This window comes from Aedes albopictus, chromosome 1 (genome assembly GCF_035046485.1).
Source record: "Aedes albopictus strain Foshan chromosome 1, AalbF5, whole genome shotgun sequence".
NCBI lineage: Eukaryota > Metazoa > Arthropoda > Insecta > Diptera > Culicidae > Aedes > Aedes albopictus.
Genome location: NC_085136.1, coordinates 255,034,510 through 255,054,030, shown reverse-complemented (window position 1 = coordinate 255,054,030; position 19,521 = coordinate 255,034,510). Strand labels below are relative to the sequence as shown.

The following is a 19,521-nucleotide window of genomic DNA, read 5'->3' as shown; positions in this document are numbered from 1 at the left end:
TGCGATGTCCGCTTCGATCCGTTGAATGTAACAGTTTTTTTAGTTACCTGAGCTGGCTGAGTCCGTCTCAGTGAGTCGCTAAAAATTACAGATCTGTTGTTGATTTGTTGGACTGCGTCGGTGTAAGTAAATATTAACCATTTCCGAAAGCGCAGTTTGTGAGCAACCTAATCATGCCTCATTTCCAGTCACGTACAAGAAATTTTCTTTCTGAATTTAAATCCGTATGCTTCATTCAATTCACATTCATTATTTATTATTTGTTCTTAACTTACATATACTAGCTACATATATTATCATCTTCGGGAAATAGTAGGCACAGAAATAAAGCAGTTGGTAAACGAAACGTTAGTACATACATCAATCATGAAAGCATTGTTTTATCCTATATCTTCTTTGTTAACTCTCGTTCACAGCAGTTCCTTTCTAGTTTATAGTCGAGTCCTTGAAACTATGTTTTTATACAAATCTAAAACTTCTCCCGTAAATGCAATACTTCTAGCTTTCATGACGTCTCTTACTTAAAGCCTTAAAACCTAAATCAGGACGAAACACTCCGTAAAAGAAGGGTGGGTTAAACTCACGTGAAACTTAACAATTTATTGAAAAGTAGGTGTAATAACAGTCGCGAAACTAAAAATAAAAGACGAGAATTCAGCTCACTTGAAGATCACCAGTGGGTTGAAGATCACGTTCAGCAGATACTTGATTCCGCGCAGCAGATCGCGCATCCGGGCATTCACCTTCAATCCCTCGGAAACGTGCATCGACGTCAGTTCCCGGTTTTGGCAGTTGATGCAGCCGATCGAGAGTAGTTCAATCAGGGGATTTTTCCGTCCCAAACGCATATTGCTTCGATCGGTTCGAGTTCCACTGCTTCCGGTAGCCCCACCACCGTCCAAGTCCATGTGAAGATCACCGTCGAAGCTGCCGCCCTCGGAAGGATCTCGGGATCCGTGTGCGTACCCCGAAGACGTCGGCTTCAGGAAGTTCCGCAAGATGCCTGATCGATTGCAACAGTAGCAATACACAATATAATTAGATTTCTGTATAATCAATGTAGCCGCCATTTTGCACAGTAATTCGTTGGCGTAAAAGATGTTTGGCATAATGGTCATTTTGCATAATCCTATTTGGCATAATGGTCGCTTGGCATAACAATAATTGAAGTAATATTGATCATTTTTATGTGTAACTTTTCGCGTCAATATCTGTTCTTGAAATACACATCATATGGGACTTTAGGCAATAGAATGAGCGCAAATTATTCAGGTTGGCCATATTCAGCTCCTCACATCTTACATTCACAATTATGACAAATGACTTTATGCCAAACAGCATTATGCCAAACGGGGAAAACCCGATAATTTCAAAAGGAGTTCCTTCAAAAATAATTGCGAAAAATCTTCCAAATTTCATTGAAGAATTCATTTAAAAAAAATAGCACAACAATTTCTTCAGGAATTACAATCCGCAAATAGGATTATGCACCCCTCTGAGAATTCCATGTATTTTTTTTAGGAATTTCATCTAGAATTCCACCATGATTTCATTATAGAAGTTAAAAGAAATTCGACATAATGAGATGACGAGAACATGATAGTAATATTTTCAGCGATTTACAGTACCTCTTCTCATCATTGAACGTAATATTCCAAATAAGTTTTTATTATCTGCAGTACTGCCGTGAATCGCAAGTCAGTCCCATATGTAAAAAGTAGGCATTGAGAAAATGGCCTCTGAAGTTTTCAAATTCGATTTCTATGCGAAACTCTAAAAAATCGCCATGAATTGAAAACTTCTGCGATCATCATAAAACTTTCACATATTGTTTCAAACGTGAAAACATAACAGTGAAAAATAGAAACCTGGTTAAAATAGTGTTAGGTTTTGTACTGGAGGGTGCACAAGTTCGTAATGGGACTGACTTGCGATTACATTTCATTATGGGACAATCTGACTTGGTGTTGTTTTTCAATTTACTGAACAAGCTATATATTTTTTGGCACGCAGCTGAAAGATCATCCGAAGAAAGCTCGAAACGGCCATCAACTCATTTTTGCCCAAAATGCAGATGGGACTGACTTGCGATTCACGGCAGAGTAGTCCCATATAAAAAAATATACGGAATAACCATGTAAAAGAGTCAACCGAATTAGAAGGATCCCCTTGAGGATCAATTTGCATGTGTATCGGTAAATAAAAGAAAACCACTCACCTATAAACCAAATCCGATCGCTGTTGTTCAGTCCCTGCGTAAAATTTCCGAACGCGTGCTGCGCCTTCAGGGTGACCTCGGCCGGCTTCGAGAGCAGCCCCAGCGACGGCATTCGCACCTTCAGTTCGTACTCGTACGTGTTCCACTTGTCCAGATGGCAACGGGACTGCTGCTGCATGAAACTCTTCATCTCCTCACAGTGCCGGAGGTCCTCGGCCGGACCGCATTCCGGTTCCACGCGTTCACCGTACAAACAGGCAACCCTATCCGCCAGGAACCGTGGCAGGTAGCTCTGAATGAAATCCGATCGCCAATTCTTTCGACTGGCTATTTCCAAATCCACTACATTTCCCTCCCAGCGGACGGCCGTTCCGTCCAGATGGGCGCACCTTAGCTGGGTTTTAATCTTGTTCCCCAGGCGGTCCCAGGCTGGCTGATGGCAGAATTTGTAATACGATTCCCAGCTCAAACTATTTGCTGGCATTCCTTGAGTTTTGGAGCCACCGTCAGCCGACGGAATCGTGCTGGACTCGAACAGGCCCGCCTCTGCCCCGTGGAGCGTTTCGAAGTTGGACATCATGTGCGGTAGGGTCAAAAAGATGGTCGCCACAAGACAGATCGATATCTGCAGGAATGTAATGTACTTCTCCGTTCGTCTGGACGCGGCCATGTAGAACGAGATCAGAATAGCCATGATGGCCGCACCGATCGAGGACCACAGCCGGACAGTGGAATCGGTAAGCGATAACCATTCGATTGCGGCAAAGACCGGAATCAGCAGAGTAACTATGCCGAAAAGAGGCAGGAACAGGAGAAGTCCGGAAAGACCCAATGCACCGCGGACCTAGAATAGATAGATAATATTTGAGAGCTATAAAATGTGCATTTTTGTATTACAAAAAAAAGCAGTTATGGTAGGAAAAAACATCTATATTTATTTATTTATTTATCTAATCAACAGGCTCTATATAAGCCCCAATGATTTTACTTAAATCTAAAGTCTAACGTAACAAAGTAACATATCGCAGTCAAAAATAAAACTAAACCTCCGACGAAGTATTTGACGAGACACATTAAAATCGAATAATGAATGAACTCTATTGAAGTTACGCTGCAGGCCGTTAACACCCCCAAACATACTGTAGCTCGTCCGGTTTAAGGGTGGCCGCAGCATGTAATTGTTGCGAAGAGCACGAGGTAGAACATTAATATTTAGTTGACCCAGAATGGCGGGGCAATCAAGGCGTCCTTGCAGAGTGTCCGAGACCAGTAAAGCCCTGGCAGTGTCCCTACGGGTCGATAAAGGTTCCAGATCTATCAGCTGGCAACGGCTTTCATAACTTGGCAAATTATACGGATTGGACCAAGGCAAACGTCGAAGAGCATATCTCAAAAACCGCCGCACACTGGGGCAGGATTGAAAATACATGGAAAAAACCTCTAGCTCGTCTAGATGTCGAGATACTCATTTGGTGTCTTCAGAGAAAATATTTCTATGGACATGGTCGATATTCTGAGCGGTAGTCAATTTTTCTTACGTTATTCGCATAAAAGTCCTATAAGTCATTTTGGCCAAATTGCATTTTAGCGATATGGTTCCTTCGGCAAAGTTGTTCGGCTATTTATGCTGAAAAAGTTTGCTGAAGACATCAAATTTCCAAAGCCTACTATTCTTGAGATATTGACCGATTTATAAAATACCTACCTAAAATCGATTTTTTTTCATTAAAATACGTTTTTAAACAAATTTAATGACCGTTTTCGAGTTATAATAATGAAAAATACTAAAATAAAACATATATCGAGGAAAATAGTTGAAAAAAATAAAATATGCATTGATTTTATATAGAAAGTTCCCGAAAAACACCCAAAATGTATATAGGACGTTCTTGCAGTCGGGCAAGTTCGGGCAAGTTTTTTTATCGGCAAACACCTAAAAAATACATTAGCTTCCATGTAAAAAATTTTCACAGGCATGATATTTAATGATTTTTTCTAAATTGAGTTCAAAGTTTACTGTTTTGGGTAAATTAGTACAAAATTATTGTTCATAAAATACTACGTTTTAAGGTGCCAAGTGAACCATGAAAAGTATGAATACCATCTATTCATAGATTTAGTTGTTTCTAATCTCCAAACAAATTGTAAAACATAAAAATGTCCCAAACGCCAACGAAAGTATGCTTTGGTTTTATCATTCGTCAATGCGTTATACAGTCACACATCATGAATATTTTTTGATTGTATGATTATTATTATACAGATATTAAAAAAATGGAGAGTTATAAGCATAAATAAATGTATTCAATGATCTAAAAACTCAAAAGCATGTGAGTAAAAAACATAGAAAAGCTTTTCAATTATTTTAACGTAGTCGTACGTACTAAATATTTAAATATGTTGCGTGCTAAGCAAAATTAATAACAATTCATCAGAAATAAACCAGTAAATAACTATTCTTTGTTATTTGATTCCTTTATTATTTAGCTGTCTTTCAAATTAGTGGCTATCACAGGAAGCAAACATATGTCTAGATCTCTACAAAATCTGGATGTGTTGTAAAACAGTCATTGAATCATCACGCAAATACATTACGTGTGAATAAATCATTAACGAATGATAAAATCAAGGCATGCTTTTATTGGCGGCATTTGGGACATTTTTGTGTTTTACAATTTGTTTGGAGATTAGAAACAACTAAATCTATTACTAGATTGTATCTATCCTTTTTATGGTTTACTTGGCACCTTAAAACGGAGTATTTTATGAACAAAAGTTTTGTACTAATTCACCCAAAACAGTAAACTTTGAACTCAATTTAGAAAAAATCATTAAATATCATGTCTGTGAAAATTTTTTACATGAAAGCTAATGTATTTTTTAGGTGATTGCCGATGAAAAAACTTGCCCGAACTTGCCCGACTGCAAGAACGTCCTATATACATTTTGCGTGTTTTTCGGGAACTGTCTATATAAAATCAATGCATATTTTATTTTTTTTCAACTAATTTCCTCGATATATGTTTTATTTTAGTATTTTTCATTATTATAACTCGAAAACGGACATTAAATTTGTTTAAAAACGTATTTTAATGAAAAAAATCGATTTTAGGTAGGTATTTTATAAATCAATCAATATCTCAAGAATAGTAGGCTTTGTAAATTTGACGTCTTCAGCAAACTTTTTCAGCATAAATAGCCGAACAACTTTGCCGAAGGAACCATATCGCTAAAATGCAATTTGGCCAAAATGATTTATAGGACTTTTATGCGAATAACGTAAGAAAAATTGACTACCGCTCAGAATATCGACCATGTCCATAGAAATATTTTCTCTGAAGACACCAAATGAGTATCTCGACATCTCGACGAGCTAGAGGTTTTTTCCATGTATTTTCAGTTCTGCCCCAGTGTGCGCCGTTGAACAGACTCAATCCTTTCAACTCCATTGTTATAGTATGGGTTCCAAACAACCGAACAGTACTCAAGTATGGATCGGGATAGAGCACAGTACGAGGACTTAAGGCAGAAAATATCCGTGAACTCTCTTGCTATTCTGAATATGAAGCCGAGTATGCTAGAGGCTTTTCCGACGGCGTAGTTGATATGTTGTTTAAAAGAGAGCTTTTCATCCAAAACTACACCAAGGTCTTTGACTTGACTGACGCGTTCAATTTGGGTGCCGGACAAACTGTAATCAAATTGTATTGGCCGTTTTTTGTTCGTAAAGGAAATCACCGAGCACTTGGACGGGTTAACTTCCATTCGGTTTAGAGTATACCATTCAGCAAACGCATTCAGCTGACGTTGGAGGAAGTAGCAGTCTTCAATCGACCGAACACGAAGATATAGTTTGAGATCATCCGCGTAGGATAATCGTGGGCATTTGATCACCAAGTTCACGTCATTAAAATATATCAAAAAGATCAGTGGTCCCAAGTGGCTACCTTGTGGGATACCAGACGTTGCGGCAAATGAAACGGACTGACAATCACCTATGACGACAGACAGGCGGCGACATGTAAGATAAGATTTAACCCTTTGGAGACGGATGGTTCATGTGCCCAGCCGAGAAAATCAACCATCACCAACATGTTCTAGACCATCGAGGTTGCGTCCAGAAGGGCGTAAATGCCGTCTCCAAAGGGTTAAACCATTGCAGGAGGGTTCCATGAATCCCCAGCCGATCGAGTTTAGCTACAGCAATACGATGGTTCAATTTATCGAATGCTGCAGTCAGGTCGGTGTAAATGGCATCGGTTTGAACGCGTTTCTCCATGCTCTCGAGTATATAGGAGGTAAGACACAGCAAATTAGTGGCCGTTGAGCGACCAGGCAGGAATCCATGTTGCTCGGTGCTAATATACGATTTGCTGTGATCGAACAACGGGTCCATGATGACAATCTCGAACAACTTGGCGATGGCGCAGAGCGAAGTAATACCGCGATAGTTACCAATCTCTTGCCTGTTCCCTTTTTTATGTACTGGGAACATGTGCGCAAGCTTCCATGTGGACGGAAACAGGCCAGTAGTTACGGAGAGTCGGAATACGTGAAGCAGTGGTGGCAATAGGTTGATGATTTGCGCCTTGACAAATACCGATAGAATTCCATCGGGTCCCGGGTTGTGCGACGTCTTGAGCTTAACGGAAGCCCTGGCAATCATGTTTTCATCGATGTCTACACTGCTCAGCAATTGCCCAAAGTGTGGAACTGTGCTAGCGGCTAGTGTGACGTTGTTGTCATCCAGTTGCTCATCGGTGAAGACACTAGCAAATTTATCGGCAAAGAGATTACATATATCTTGCGGAGAAGAGGCCACATCACCGTTGAACATCATAGACGATGGCAAACCGGATTCGTGACGCTGTTCGTTTACGAATTTCCAATACTGTTTAGGACGAGATTTAAGCTTCCTCTGCATGCCACACTGATAACGAAGGAAGCATTGTTTCGCAATGCGCTTATATTCGTAATTGATCCTCACATAGTAGTTCCGGAGTAGCAGTGTGCGGAGTCTGGTGAATTTCCTCAGAGCGGCCCTCTTCCTAGATTTCAACATACGCAGTTCGTTTGTTTCCCAAGGACGACGCGATGTATTGCGGTGCAGCTTCTTGGGGACGTGTCTATCAATAACGTATGCCAGCACATTGGACAAAGTTTGAGCAGCCACCTCAATGTCCTCGGTGTCAAGGATATCACCCCAATCCAGACCGGATAACACTTAGGCGATGCTACGATGATCAGCCTTGTGAAAATCATAGGAAACGGCAATCGGTGAAATGACGAATTCAAGAGGCGACTTTGCGTCGATTGTTAACAGCAAAGGCGGATGGTGGACTGTTAATTTCACTAAAGGAGCCGGCGCTTCGCATATGGGTTCCTGAGCACTGACAAAGCATAGGTCCAGACTACGGTTGTTCTGATTGGTAACGTGGTTGATTTGAGCGAGAGTTGCAGCACTATAGTTGTCCAAAAGACAAGATGCGGTGGAGTGAAAGACTGACCGCTCCACGTCAGGATAGAGAAATCCATTGCATGATACCTTCCACGTGATCTCTGAAAGATTGAAGTCACCATATCAGAGAGATTTTCAATAGGGGACTGGTTTATTTCTTTATCAAGAGACGGCATTACACTAGCCCTCCAGGGGAGTAATGAGAGTAAGTAACGAATTTCAAACGTATGGATAGTCTGGATGCGTTTCCTAGGGTCGAGATTTGGTTGAGAGTTCCTCCGTAGTAGGGGTCGCAGTACCGACCACGTTCGGTGAGTATCAGTATTTCGGTACTGGGACTTATAACGGGTAGTACCGGTAAAATACCGGAACTGGAAATTTTTCACTAAAATGAAGAATAATCTATTTTGTACAGAAAATCTACAATTTATCAGAAACGTGAATTGCGGTTTTCAGGGACATTTGAAAATCTACAAGAAAATACTTAACGAAACAAAAATATAGATACCGTGAGGTGCCCATATTTCGTGCACTTAAGAATTCTCAAAGTTTGATAAACTATTGAAAATTTACTATAAAGTATATCAGATTATTTTCTTGAATAATATTTAGTGCTGGCACTGTACTGCCGGTGGAAGCATAATTGTCCCATGTGCATTTTTGGCAATATTGAGATTTTGCAGCCCATGACCATGTATCATGGGGTACTATCATATGGGGAAATAAAAATTGGTAGTTTGTTCCGAAAATTGTTGAAAAAATGCAAGGCCGATTTGTAATATTCTTAAAAGTGGACGCATAAGCGTCACGTTCCATTGGAAATCCTATGTGTGGTGTATACCACCCTCGGATCAAATAATGTGTATGTGTAAGGCAGATACCTAATTGTTTAATAAACATAGCGAGCTGGGCTCGCTCTCTTTCAAGTCGACTACCGACCAAACAACACCTATCTTGTCATCTCCCATCCGAAAGACATAGATTAGAAAACGTTAAAAGAACATATTTCTTAAAATATAAAAGTGGCGACAAGGAAAACTAATCTATTTATCGCGTGTGAAAGTGCTAATTATTTTATAATCAAACCGCATTGGCTTTGCACATTTCTACGCCTGCTGCATATCATTGCGAAACAAAAGGGAGAGAACATGCTACAGATTCATCGTGCTACACAATTGCCGCAGGAGTTGTTGCGAAAGGTTTAAGTGTAAATAACATCAGTGCCCGTCGTTATCGGCATAATTGGAATAAAACGAATGTGATTAGTGGTCACATGATTTTTTGAGATCTGGAATAGATGTTTACTGTTTAATGTGCGAAGATAATTAATTGATGATATTATAAATTAGCAAAATTATTCATGGGTGTTTCGTAGCACAAAGAAGAGGGCGAAGAATGTGAGTAAAGGCTCCAAACAAATACCTAATATGACGCTTCTTTCCAATGGAATGAAACAGAGATGAGGCAACATTTTTAATTTGGCGAACAAATAAAATCGACGACTGTCGACTTCATCAGGAGTTGGTTGGCCTATAGTTGTTATTTGGCGATATATGGTGCAAAGGCCGTTTGTGGACGCGAGTTACCAGTCTTTGACTTGGTGAGCTTCGAATGCATGATGTCAAGTCAGTGGGATCATCACAGCATCGTAGCAGGTTATATGATTAGCCGGAAACATATATTCAGCAAAGGTCCGGGACTAAGACTCTATTGTTCTTGCGGAGGCAACAAAGCCGGAATTAAATACGAAATGTATTCGAAAACGCCAACTGGCGATCTGAAATTGAAATGTATTGTGAAAGTGTATTGTTTAAGCTTATATTCTGAGTTATGTCGAATGATTTTCGAAATCGTAGTAACTGTGATAAGATTTATGTGGATTAATTATATTATTCAATGTGTTCCGTGTTTTAAAATATTCAATGTGATACTAGTTAAAGTTAAATGTCTACAGAGTTCAATTGAACAGTTCATATTTGTATTGTAAATCAAAAACGTTCTGAAAGGGGAAGAACTGTGGTGTATACCACCCTCGGATCAAATAATGTGTATGTGTAAGGCAGATACCTAATTGTTTAATAAACATAGCGAGCTGGGCTCGCTCTCTTTCAAGTCGACTACCGACCAAACAACACCTATCTTGTCATCTCCCATCCGAAAGACATAGATTAGAAAACGTTAAAAGAACATATTTCTTAAAATATAAAACTATGGAACTATAAAATCGCTCTACAACAAAAATTAGTGCTCAAATTCAAAATTGGTTGATGTTAGAACACGATTCAGCACTTATACGTCATATTTGAGACCATTTACTTTTTTCGAACTTTGGACGCGATTTTCTCGATTGTCTGTTTTTGCACATGGGACATTTATGCGTCCACCGGCAGTGTAGCTCCCAAGAAAAATATAAATTAGGCAACTTCACATTATACAAAATAGTTACGGCATTAGTTTCGATTTATTTGAAAGTGCCAAATTTCGTGCACGGGTTCCAAATTTCGTTCAAAATGGGTCCAAATTTCGTTCACTATAAAAGACATAGAATTCGCCTAAATGTGTTAATTTTCAAAACGTAGCATACTCGTATAATACCCATGAAACCACAACGTGTAGATAAAATCGATGTCTGTGACGAAATATGAGTGAATATTTGCTGTTTCCCATGTTCATCCTGAATGTTTACACTAAGATTTCCAAAAATGCTTCTGTAGTTTTAAGGGCTATTATTTTTGACGTTTGTTTTGCTCTTTAATTGACATCTTAATCAAACAAAGTATTGTTTGCTATTTGAATCATATGTTCACTAAGTTTACTGATGGTCAGTAATGTGAATCAATTCAGTTTTTTACCTTTCTATTAGGTCACATAATTTACGTGCCATTAATAGGCACATTCCTCGGGAGGTTAGTTCTAGTAAAGTGTCGTCTTTCAAATTTGTGTTCTGGCAATAAGGCTTACGGCAATAAGGTATGCACACAGCAAAATCTAGCCACCGCATTTTGGATAGAAATTTCTCAATTTTCAACGAATCGTGGCAATATCTGGCGCAAATGAAAGTTTATTGTGTAAGGAATTGAAAAATATTTACTTCGGGATATATTTTGACATTGTGTTCAAAATAGAGTCAAGGGAACAAAAAGTCCTCGAAAAGTTTTTGCACAAACGTGCTGAAAATCTGACAATGTACATTAAAGCGACCGTCCCCGCAGACCTAAGTTAGCTTTCAAGTATTCGGTTCTATACATCATTACAACCTGGAAAGGTTGCAGATCAACTTAAGAGCAAGAAAAAATCGAAGTTTGGCAAGAAATACATAGTTTGGTCAACAATATGAATTTGTGGTTTGAAAAACCGAACTTTTAGAAATACATGTACAGCAAATCATCTTTTTCACTACGGAAAATGTCGGGCAAAATGGCTGGCACCCCTTATTCAAAAGCTTAGATATTGTGTATTGATTTGAATTGATTTTTGTCCCCTGTTTTTGGCGGAGAATGCTTGCGTTTGTATGCAGAAAACTATGTAGAAATTGTACTGCATTTTTCCAAAAAAACGTAAAATCTCATACACTTCAAAACTCAACCCAATTGAAAAATATTGAGTAACCGTGAATTGGAACCTTCAAAAAATGTCAAGAACGACAGCTTTCATCGAAAAATAAGATTGATTTTGACACAAAGGTGGTAAAAATTTCTTGGCATGCGGTGGAAGGTACTGTGCAAAACTTTACGGAAGGACTCAAGCTCAAAACTCGAGATGACGGATATAACAAGTCAAATCAGCAATGGCTTGATGTTGATTTAAAGTAAATTAATGCTTTTTTACGATGAATTGCTTTTGGTTTGGGAACAAGTTGGAATGAATTATTACTGCTTGATTTTCTTTGGCCAGATTTTGCTGTGCGCATACCTTAAATTGCTTGGATGAAACTTGCGACTGTAAGCTACTACTCCCAATGTTTGGATAAAAAAAAATCATCCCTAGCGTACTTAGTATTCCCACATTTATAAATTTGTTTGTTTTTTTTTTCACTTTCTACGTAGTTAATGAGCAGTCCCTAGCTAATTTTAAACCAATTAAAATAGTTATTGGAACTATTATTAATAACCAAATCATGCGATGGCTACAAGTACACAAGAACTTCTAAAACAAAGTTATAAAAAAACAGTGCACGAAATTAGGGACCCATACAAATTGTGGGTTCCTAATTTCGCCAACAACATAAATGTTGAAACAAAATAAGAAAACAACATTTTTAAGTAGTTTTATTGCGTATTATAATAAAACATATTGAATTGAAACAATCAAACATAAATTGGAATATTTACTTTTGCTAGAGATCGAAATACTTGTTTACTTCCGTGAGTGTTGATTTTCTCGTATCTCTGAATATGGCATCTGCTATTTGTATACATTTGCAATTTATTTTTCAATCTTTGACATATATCACATTTTTCATTATTTTTTTTGTGAATTGTATTGAGATCAAATGCAGTTTTGAGGATATAACAAATTTTGGATGATTTCGCTGTTAATTAGATAATAATGCTCTCAGATGTCAGAAGTTAACGAAGTTTGGGCCCGCACGAAATTAGGGCACCCCACGGTAGTTAAAAAAAAATACAGAAAGAAATTAGTTGCTTCAGGAGCTAAGTGAAGATAGAAGAAGATTTAACTGTTTTTTTCTTGATGATGCTATCTACGAATTCTTTAGAACTGAGAAAATAACATGAAACCCTTCTTCTCTTCTTCTTCTTGGCGTAACGTCCTCACTGGGACAAAGCCTGCTTCTCAGCTTAGTGTTCTATGAGCACTTCCACAGTTATTAACTGAGAGCTTCCTCTGCCAATGACCATTTTGCATGTGTATATCGTGTGGCAGGCACGAAGATACTCTATGCCCAAGGAAGTCAAGAAAATTTCCTTTACGAAAATATCCTGGACCGACCTGAATCGAACCCGTCACCCTCAGCATGGTCATGCTGAATACCCGTGCGTTTACCGCCTCGGCTATATGAGCCCTCATGAAACCCTAATCTAATCAATTTTACTCAAAGCTAGTAAATCCATTTCCAAAATTCAACGTTCATTAACCCAGTCATTGTTAATATCTTTGATTTGCAGAATGGTCGCATGTTTGAAATGTTTGTTTGTCAAAGTACGTGGTTTTAAATGTTTTCGTTAATTCCCATTGCATATTAGCCATGATATTAGCTATTCTAATGATCGGATTTGGCACGGTAAAGGCTGGGTATGCTGCGCAATACAGATCCCATTGTGATCCACTAGCCTCTGCCCAGCAACTCCTATCCCTACCTCCTCGTGGTACCGGCCGGAAACTACGAGCAACCTTCGGGAAGATAGGGTAACCAACCCCGGTGGGAACTTTGGTCGTACACACTTAATTTGGAATACCGTGTTCGGTAATTTTTTGACGAAAATAGAACAGCTGTATACAGCTTTACTGCTTTGTTTACTTTTGCACCAGGTTTTGACAGTTGGTGTACTGAGCCTCAGTAAAATCGATTACCGAAGCTACCGAAATAATTATGCTGTTCTATTTTCGTCAAAAAAGTGCTGAACCAGGCAATTCAGGATTGAGTGTGTAGGCTGACAGGGAAGGAGGGGTTTGCTTCTGCAAACCTGAGCGTCTGTTCTCCAGGAGGAGCGGCTCACAACAGCGTCTGATCCCCATGTTAGGGGCGGCAGATCTACGTCCGAGTGCCAGGGAAGGACTCTAAGCTCAACTGTACATTATGGTCTGATGATGTCAAGGATGCATTTTACGAGGCATTTTACACGCAGCTCGAACGCGAGTACGACCGCTGCCCAAGCCACGACGTCAAAATCATCATAGGAGATTTAAACGCTCAGGTAGGCCAGGAGGAAGAATTCAGACCGACGATTGGAAAGTTCAGCGCTCACCAGCGAACGAACGAACGAAAACATGGCCATACATGGCACCTTTTTCCAACACAGCCTTCCCTATCGTTACACCTGGAGATTATCACAGCAGACGGAATCTTAAATCAACCACGTTCTGATTGACGGACGGCACTTCTCCGACATTATCGACGTCAGGACCTATCTTGGCGCCAACATCGACTTTGACCACTATCTGGTGATGGTCAAACTGCGCCCAAAACTCTCCGTCATCAACAATGTACGGTACCGGCGACCGCAACCTAGAGCGACTAAAACACCCGGATGTCGCCTCAGCATACGCGCGGAATCTCAAGGCCGCGTTGCCAGACGAGAGCGAGCTCGATGAGGCCCCTCTGGAGGACTGCTGGAGTACAGTGAAAGCAGCTATCAACGACGCAGCCGAGAGCACCATCGGGTACGTGGAATGGAATCAACGGAACGAATGGTTCGACGAAGAGTGTAGAACTGTTTTAGAGGAGAAGAACGCAGAGCGGGCGGTAATGCTGCAGCAAAGGACCCGACAGAACATGGAACGTTACAAACAGAAGCTGAAACATCCTTCCGAAATATTGTCGGTGTTCTATCGGGTTTATTTTACTTGTTCCTGGAATTCCTCCTACAGTTCATACCAGGATTTCAGCAGTATTTTTAACGGGATTTCGGCCACCCCTCAGGATTTCTTCCAGGGTTTCTTGTTGATGAGGATCCTGTCAAAATGCTTTCGAAGTTCTTTCAGAAATTTCTCTTGGTGATTTTGGAATAGTTTTTTAGCAGTTTATCTCAGAAGCAAACGAAATCCATGGATCAAAACCTCTAGAATAAAAAAAGTGTGTTCAGGGATTTTTGCAGAAGTTCTTCCAGTAATTTCTTCTAGAGGTTTTTCCGATATTTCTCTTGGATTTCCTAGCGGGATTTCACCCGTAGTTCAGAAGGCCGTTATCCTCCATTTGGGACATTTGTGCCATCAACCCGTAGTTACTCCAGGGTTATCTCTTAGAGGTTTTCAGAGTTCCTTCTTTAATTTCCTCAATTTTTTTTCTGAGTTTACTCCCAGAACATTTATTTACAGATGTCCCAGTTTCTCTGAGGATTTCTTTCAAAGTTCCTCTTGATACTTCTCCAAAAAGCCTTTGCGGAGTTTTACAGTATAAGCGTGGTGCTGACGGTGGTGACCGCGCGAGTTACGGAAGGTTAAGGAAGAATTTTTGAAGGTACTCTCGTAGAAGCCTTGAAACAATCACAGGAGGAAACCCTTAAGGTGTCCTTGTAAGAATTTCTGAAGGGAATCTATGAAAAAATTCTCGATGAATTGTTTTCGGTGTTTGAAGAACTCTCAAATGATGGAATTCTTGGAAATATCCTAGAACTCACCTGAAGAATTTCCTGGACGAATAGCTAGAATGTATTCAAAAAAATGTCTGGAGGAATTTAAAAAGCAATTTCTAGAGGAATTCGTGGTGCATTTTCTAGAAAAAAATCGCGAGGAAATCCTGGGAGAATTCCGAAAGTCTTCTCCGGGTGAATTTCTGAAAAAAATCCCGGAGAAATGTCTGAAAGCACTTCTAACATGTTAGTACTTATATGTTTAAAGTAAGTCCCAGAATTGCAGGACGAATTTCTGAAGAAACTCCTTTGCAGGAGCTGCAGGGGGTATTCTTGAAGGAATACATCGATGGATTTGTGGATAAATCTGTGGATGAACTCCTCAAAGATTTCTGGGAGATAATTATGAAAGAATTCCTGGACGACTTTTTGGAGGATTTCCTGACTCCTGTATCCCTCTGAAATTATCTTAAATTATTCCAATATAAATCGCTAAAGCAGTTCCTCTAGAAATCCTTCAAGTATTATTCAGGTATTATCGGCAGGTTTGTTCTCTTCGTCATGGAGGGTTTTCGTCGGCCAAATTTCCTGAAACTTTGTCGTATAATTCAGCTTGGTTGGGAAAGATTTGAGGCCAAATCTGAGTTCAGCAGCTTTCAAGAAACCCCTCATGAACAAAACTGCCGAAAATACACAATTTCCCCTAATTCAAAAAGTCTTCAGATAATTCTGGATTTTTTTCTTGGTTTAATCCCTGGAAAAGATGATGAACAGATTTCTGACATTTCTGAATTAATTTTTGAAAAGATCCCGAGAACAATTTCTGAAGGAATCACTACAGAAACTCCTGGGGTAATCCCTGAAAGAGCTCCCCGCACAATTGCTGGTGGAATTCCTGGAGATATCCCGCCTAGAGGAATTCCTGCAGATATGCGTGAGGAGTAAACCTTGCAGGAATCCCTGAATGAATTCCAGGAGAAATCCTTTGAGCAATTATGAGAGAAATCCCTGTAGAAATTTTTGAAGAAATCTCTTGAGGAATTTTAGGAGGAATTCTCAAATTACTGCAGTAATCCTTGGAGGAATTTCTGCACGAATTCGTGGAGGAATCTTTAGAGGAGTTCTTGGAGAAATCCCTAAAGAAATTCCTGGGAAAATCCCTGAAGCGATTCCTAGAAAATCTAGAGGAAATTCTGGAGCAGTTTCTGGACATATTCCTGGTGGAACCCCTGGAGGAATGCATAGATGAATTCCTGAAAGTATACCTGGAGGAATTTCTGCAGAGCTCGTTCAAGGATTTTTTGTAAGAATCCCAGGAGGAATTTCTGAAGGAATAAATGGAGGCATCCCTAGAGAAATTCTTGGACGAATGTCGGAAGCAATCCCTGGAAGAATTCCTATAGAAATACCTGGAGGAATTCCTGGACGAATTCGTGGAAGAAATTTCTTAAGAAACCTCTTAAGGAATTTCTGCAGGAATCTTTAGAGAAATTTCTGGAGAAATTCTAGGAAGAATCTCTGGCTGGTGGAATTCTTGAAAAATTCCTGGAGGAATTTCTGGGGGATTCCTTGAAGCAATTCCGGGAAGAACCTTAGGGGGAATGCCTGGAGGAACTTCTTGACAAATTCCTGGCGGAATTCCTCTTGGAGAAATTCCGAGGAGAATTCCTTGAGGAATCCTCAAATGAATTCCTGGAGAAATCTCTAGAGAAATTCTGGGAGGTATCCCTGGAAAAAAATTCGAAGAAATTCATATCCTTGAGGAATGCCCGGAGGAATTCCTTGAGAAATTCCTGGAATTCCGGAGGGAATTCTCGGAAGAGTTTCTGAAGAAATCCCAGGAGGAAGTACTGAAGAAATCACTGAAATTCCTGAGGAAATCCTAAAAGAATCCTAAAAAGAGTAAGTAGAGGAACTCTTGGAGGAATCCCTGTATCACTTCCTGAAGAAAACCGTGGCAAAATCTTGGAAGCAATCCCATGAGGAATACCTCAACGAATCTCAGGAGAACTTTTTAGCGAATTCCTGGAAGAACATCTATAGGGATCCTTGGGTTAATTGCGTTGACCATTTGAATAACAATTTATTCTTTCCACAGCTCAATACACCAAAAAATCTCCCACCTTTTCTAATCCTTGAGGCAGAACTTAAAAGCCAGCTAGTGCAATACCTACTCTCAAGTCCCAAACTTGACCCAGCGATACTCTTGTACTGTACATCAATAAAATAAAAGTAAGAAAATCACACTTACCAGTCCAAACATCGTCGCCGACTGTGACCCAATGATACAGATCTGCAACCACGCCAGCGTCACACAGTGCGGTATCAGATACTGGTAAATCCCACGCCAGCCGTTCCTCCGGGCAATCGCAGTCAGAAACGTCGGAATGATTAAGTACAGCAGCGCCCGACAGTTCAAACAGAATTCGATTCCATTTCCAATGACGAACGTTGAGAAGGCGGGAACTTTTAAGTCTAAGAATCGCCATCCGGTTGTGACTACCGAGTCCATCTCGTACGGATACTTGGCCAGGACGTTCAGTCCGAAGGAGAACAGGATTAGGTAATCGGGGAAGGGGTCTCGGGAGGTGTACATAAACGCCAGCATCGTCACGAATGTCAATACGAAGGACACAACGGTGATTTCCGAAAACGGCAACCACTGGTCGTTGATGTTTGGCTGAAGCATTACGTTAATGAAGAATGCCACGAAGAAGTAGAGATACGGCCTTAGGTTGTTCCGAAGATACTGGTTCTCCGAGTCGTCTGTGTTCAGGTGTTCGTCGCCGTACCGGAGAAACAACCCGGACCACATTCGAAAATCGATGAAGTCGTGCTTGGATTTCAGCATCTTGAAACTGCACAAAACCATCACGATCAGGCTCACATAGTAGGCGGCGACGGGAACAAGCGTGAACAAATTATCACTGGCAAAAAGCGAGTAGGCTATGAGTAACAGAATAAGCTGGATTCCGTTAAAACTAGAGCCCGGGAACGTCGCAATCATGGCTAGCAATCGGTGATAGAGGAGCGAGAAAAACATAATCGGATGGAAGAACGGTCTGTGGAAGCACGGTACGTGATCCAAGCTCTGAGGGTTTGGCACCGACAGGGTCAAAGCATTGCTGACCAGTGGCAGTCTCCCGTTGGAATAATTGACTGCCGCCGAAAGAAGGTTTGCCTCCGAAATGTGATTCACCGGATGGAACTGGCCCGAACTCCTATTCATCCGACTACCGCTGAACGACCCGTTCCGATCCGGGCTGGCCTCCACTCGATCTTCCGCGCCTGCTTCCGCTCCATCCGGCCTACTTCGCTTCCGCTTTTTATCCAATTTGTAAATCTCACGCATACGTTTCTCCAGCTGCGCCGCCGTTACATATTCTTCCCCATTCGAAAGCGAGGCAAACAGCTCCTGTGCCGCCCGTCTAGCCGATCGTTCTCCCGGGCTCATCGCCAAGCAGCTTCGCACATCCTCCTCGTTCGCTTCGTTAATTCCACGCCCACTCCTGTAGCAATCGCTAAGCAAATCAATGGCCTGCTCGTGACCCTGCTGGGCGACCCGAAGCAACCAGTGCACTCCCTGGGCGTGATTATGCGCCGGGTCCGTTTCAGCGTTCTCCTCCAGCAGCTGTTTGGCCAACGTGTACTGCACATCCGAGCAACCATCTTCCGCAAAGTGGTACTTTAAATTGCGCAAGGACTTTTTATCTGAAACCAATACCCAGATGGGCAAGAAACCAGTCTGAATGACATCATTCCCCGATTACGGTTAAAAACATGCTCACCTTCAAGATTCCACTTCTTTCGAACGGACGCAGGGTTGTTGTTGTTGGCCGCACCGGAGAAGGAACCGTCCCCTATCGGGGGCCGGTTTGCCCAACTGGCCATGACGCTGTGGGATAAGCCACCGAGTTCGCGCACCACTTGAGCAAATGGTCGATTCTGAGCAGTTCTATTTTGAATAAATTTTTGATCAAAACTTTGGCCGAAAGGGCAGAAAATGCAGCAAAATTCGTGAAAAATAATCTTTGGATCTTTTGGACTGACAGCGGTTGTTTCCTTTTTTGTTTTGAAAAGGAAACCCCTGTGACTGGACTGCGGAGGATTCTGTCCACACGCTAAACCCCGACTGCAATGTTCTAAATTTCATCGATTTCATAATGACAATGCCCCGACTGCATATAGAGGTAATCACGTTCAAATGTATGCGTGCCTTTTTTGTAGATGTAGTTGTGAAACTGCGTGGAAAATATTTGCACTCTTGCCCCGGACGTTAGTTTTTTCATTATTTACCCGTTTTACCCAAATCGCACCAAGTCCATCGGTTAGTGGCAAGAAGTTAACTCGACTGCAATGATGACCGACCGCGCTGACGTAGTGTACGGCAGCGAGCTCATATAACACCCATCATTGTCGTCACCTAGTGGCAGCCCCGACCGATTGCATATGCAATCTGAGTAGCCTTTCAATCGGCGTGCACTTTTGTGTGAGGAAAAATTTGCGCTAGTGTTCGTGTGTTGAAATGTCACTTATCTCTATAGGGCACTGCATGAAATTCTCTCCTTCTCTTTCACTCTTACAGAAATTTTGTA

The 19,521-nt window shown here is 40.9% G+C and overlaps 1 protein-coding gene across 1 annotated transcript; it reads right to left on the bottom strand.

The window, feature by feature from the left end:
- Window positions 1-230: 230 nt before the first annotated feature.
- LOC109417760 (wolframin) lies at window positions 231-18,990 on the bottom strand. Its single transcript, XM_019691903.3, has 4 exons — window positions 18,715-18,990; window positions 17,178-18,637; window positions 2,219-3,062; window positions 231-1,003 (listed from the first exon to the last, which is right to left on the bottom strand). Exons 1-4 carry the CDS (start codon window positions 18,815-18,817, stop codon window positions 660-662), a joined length of 2,751 nt encoding a protein of 916 aa, XP_019547448.2. The 5' UTR covers window positions 18,818-18,990; the 3' UTR covers window positions 231-659.
- Between the last annotated feature and the right edge of the window lie 531 nt (window positions 18,991-19,521).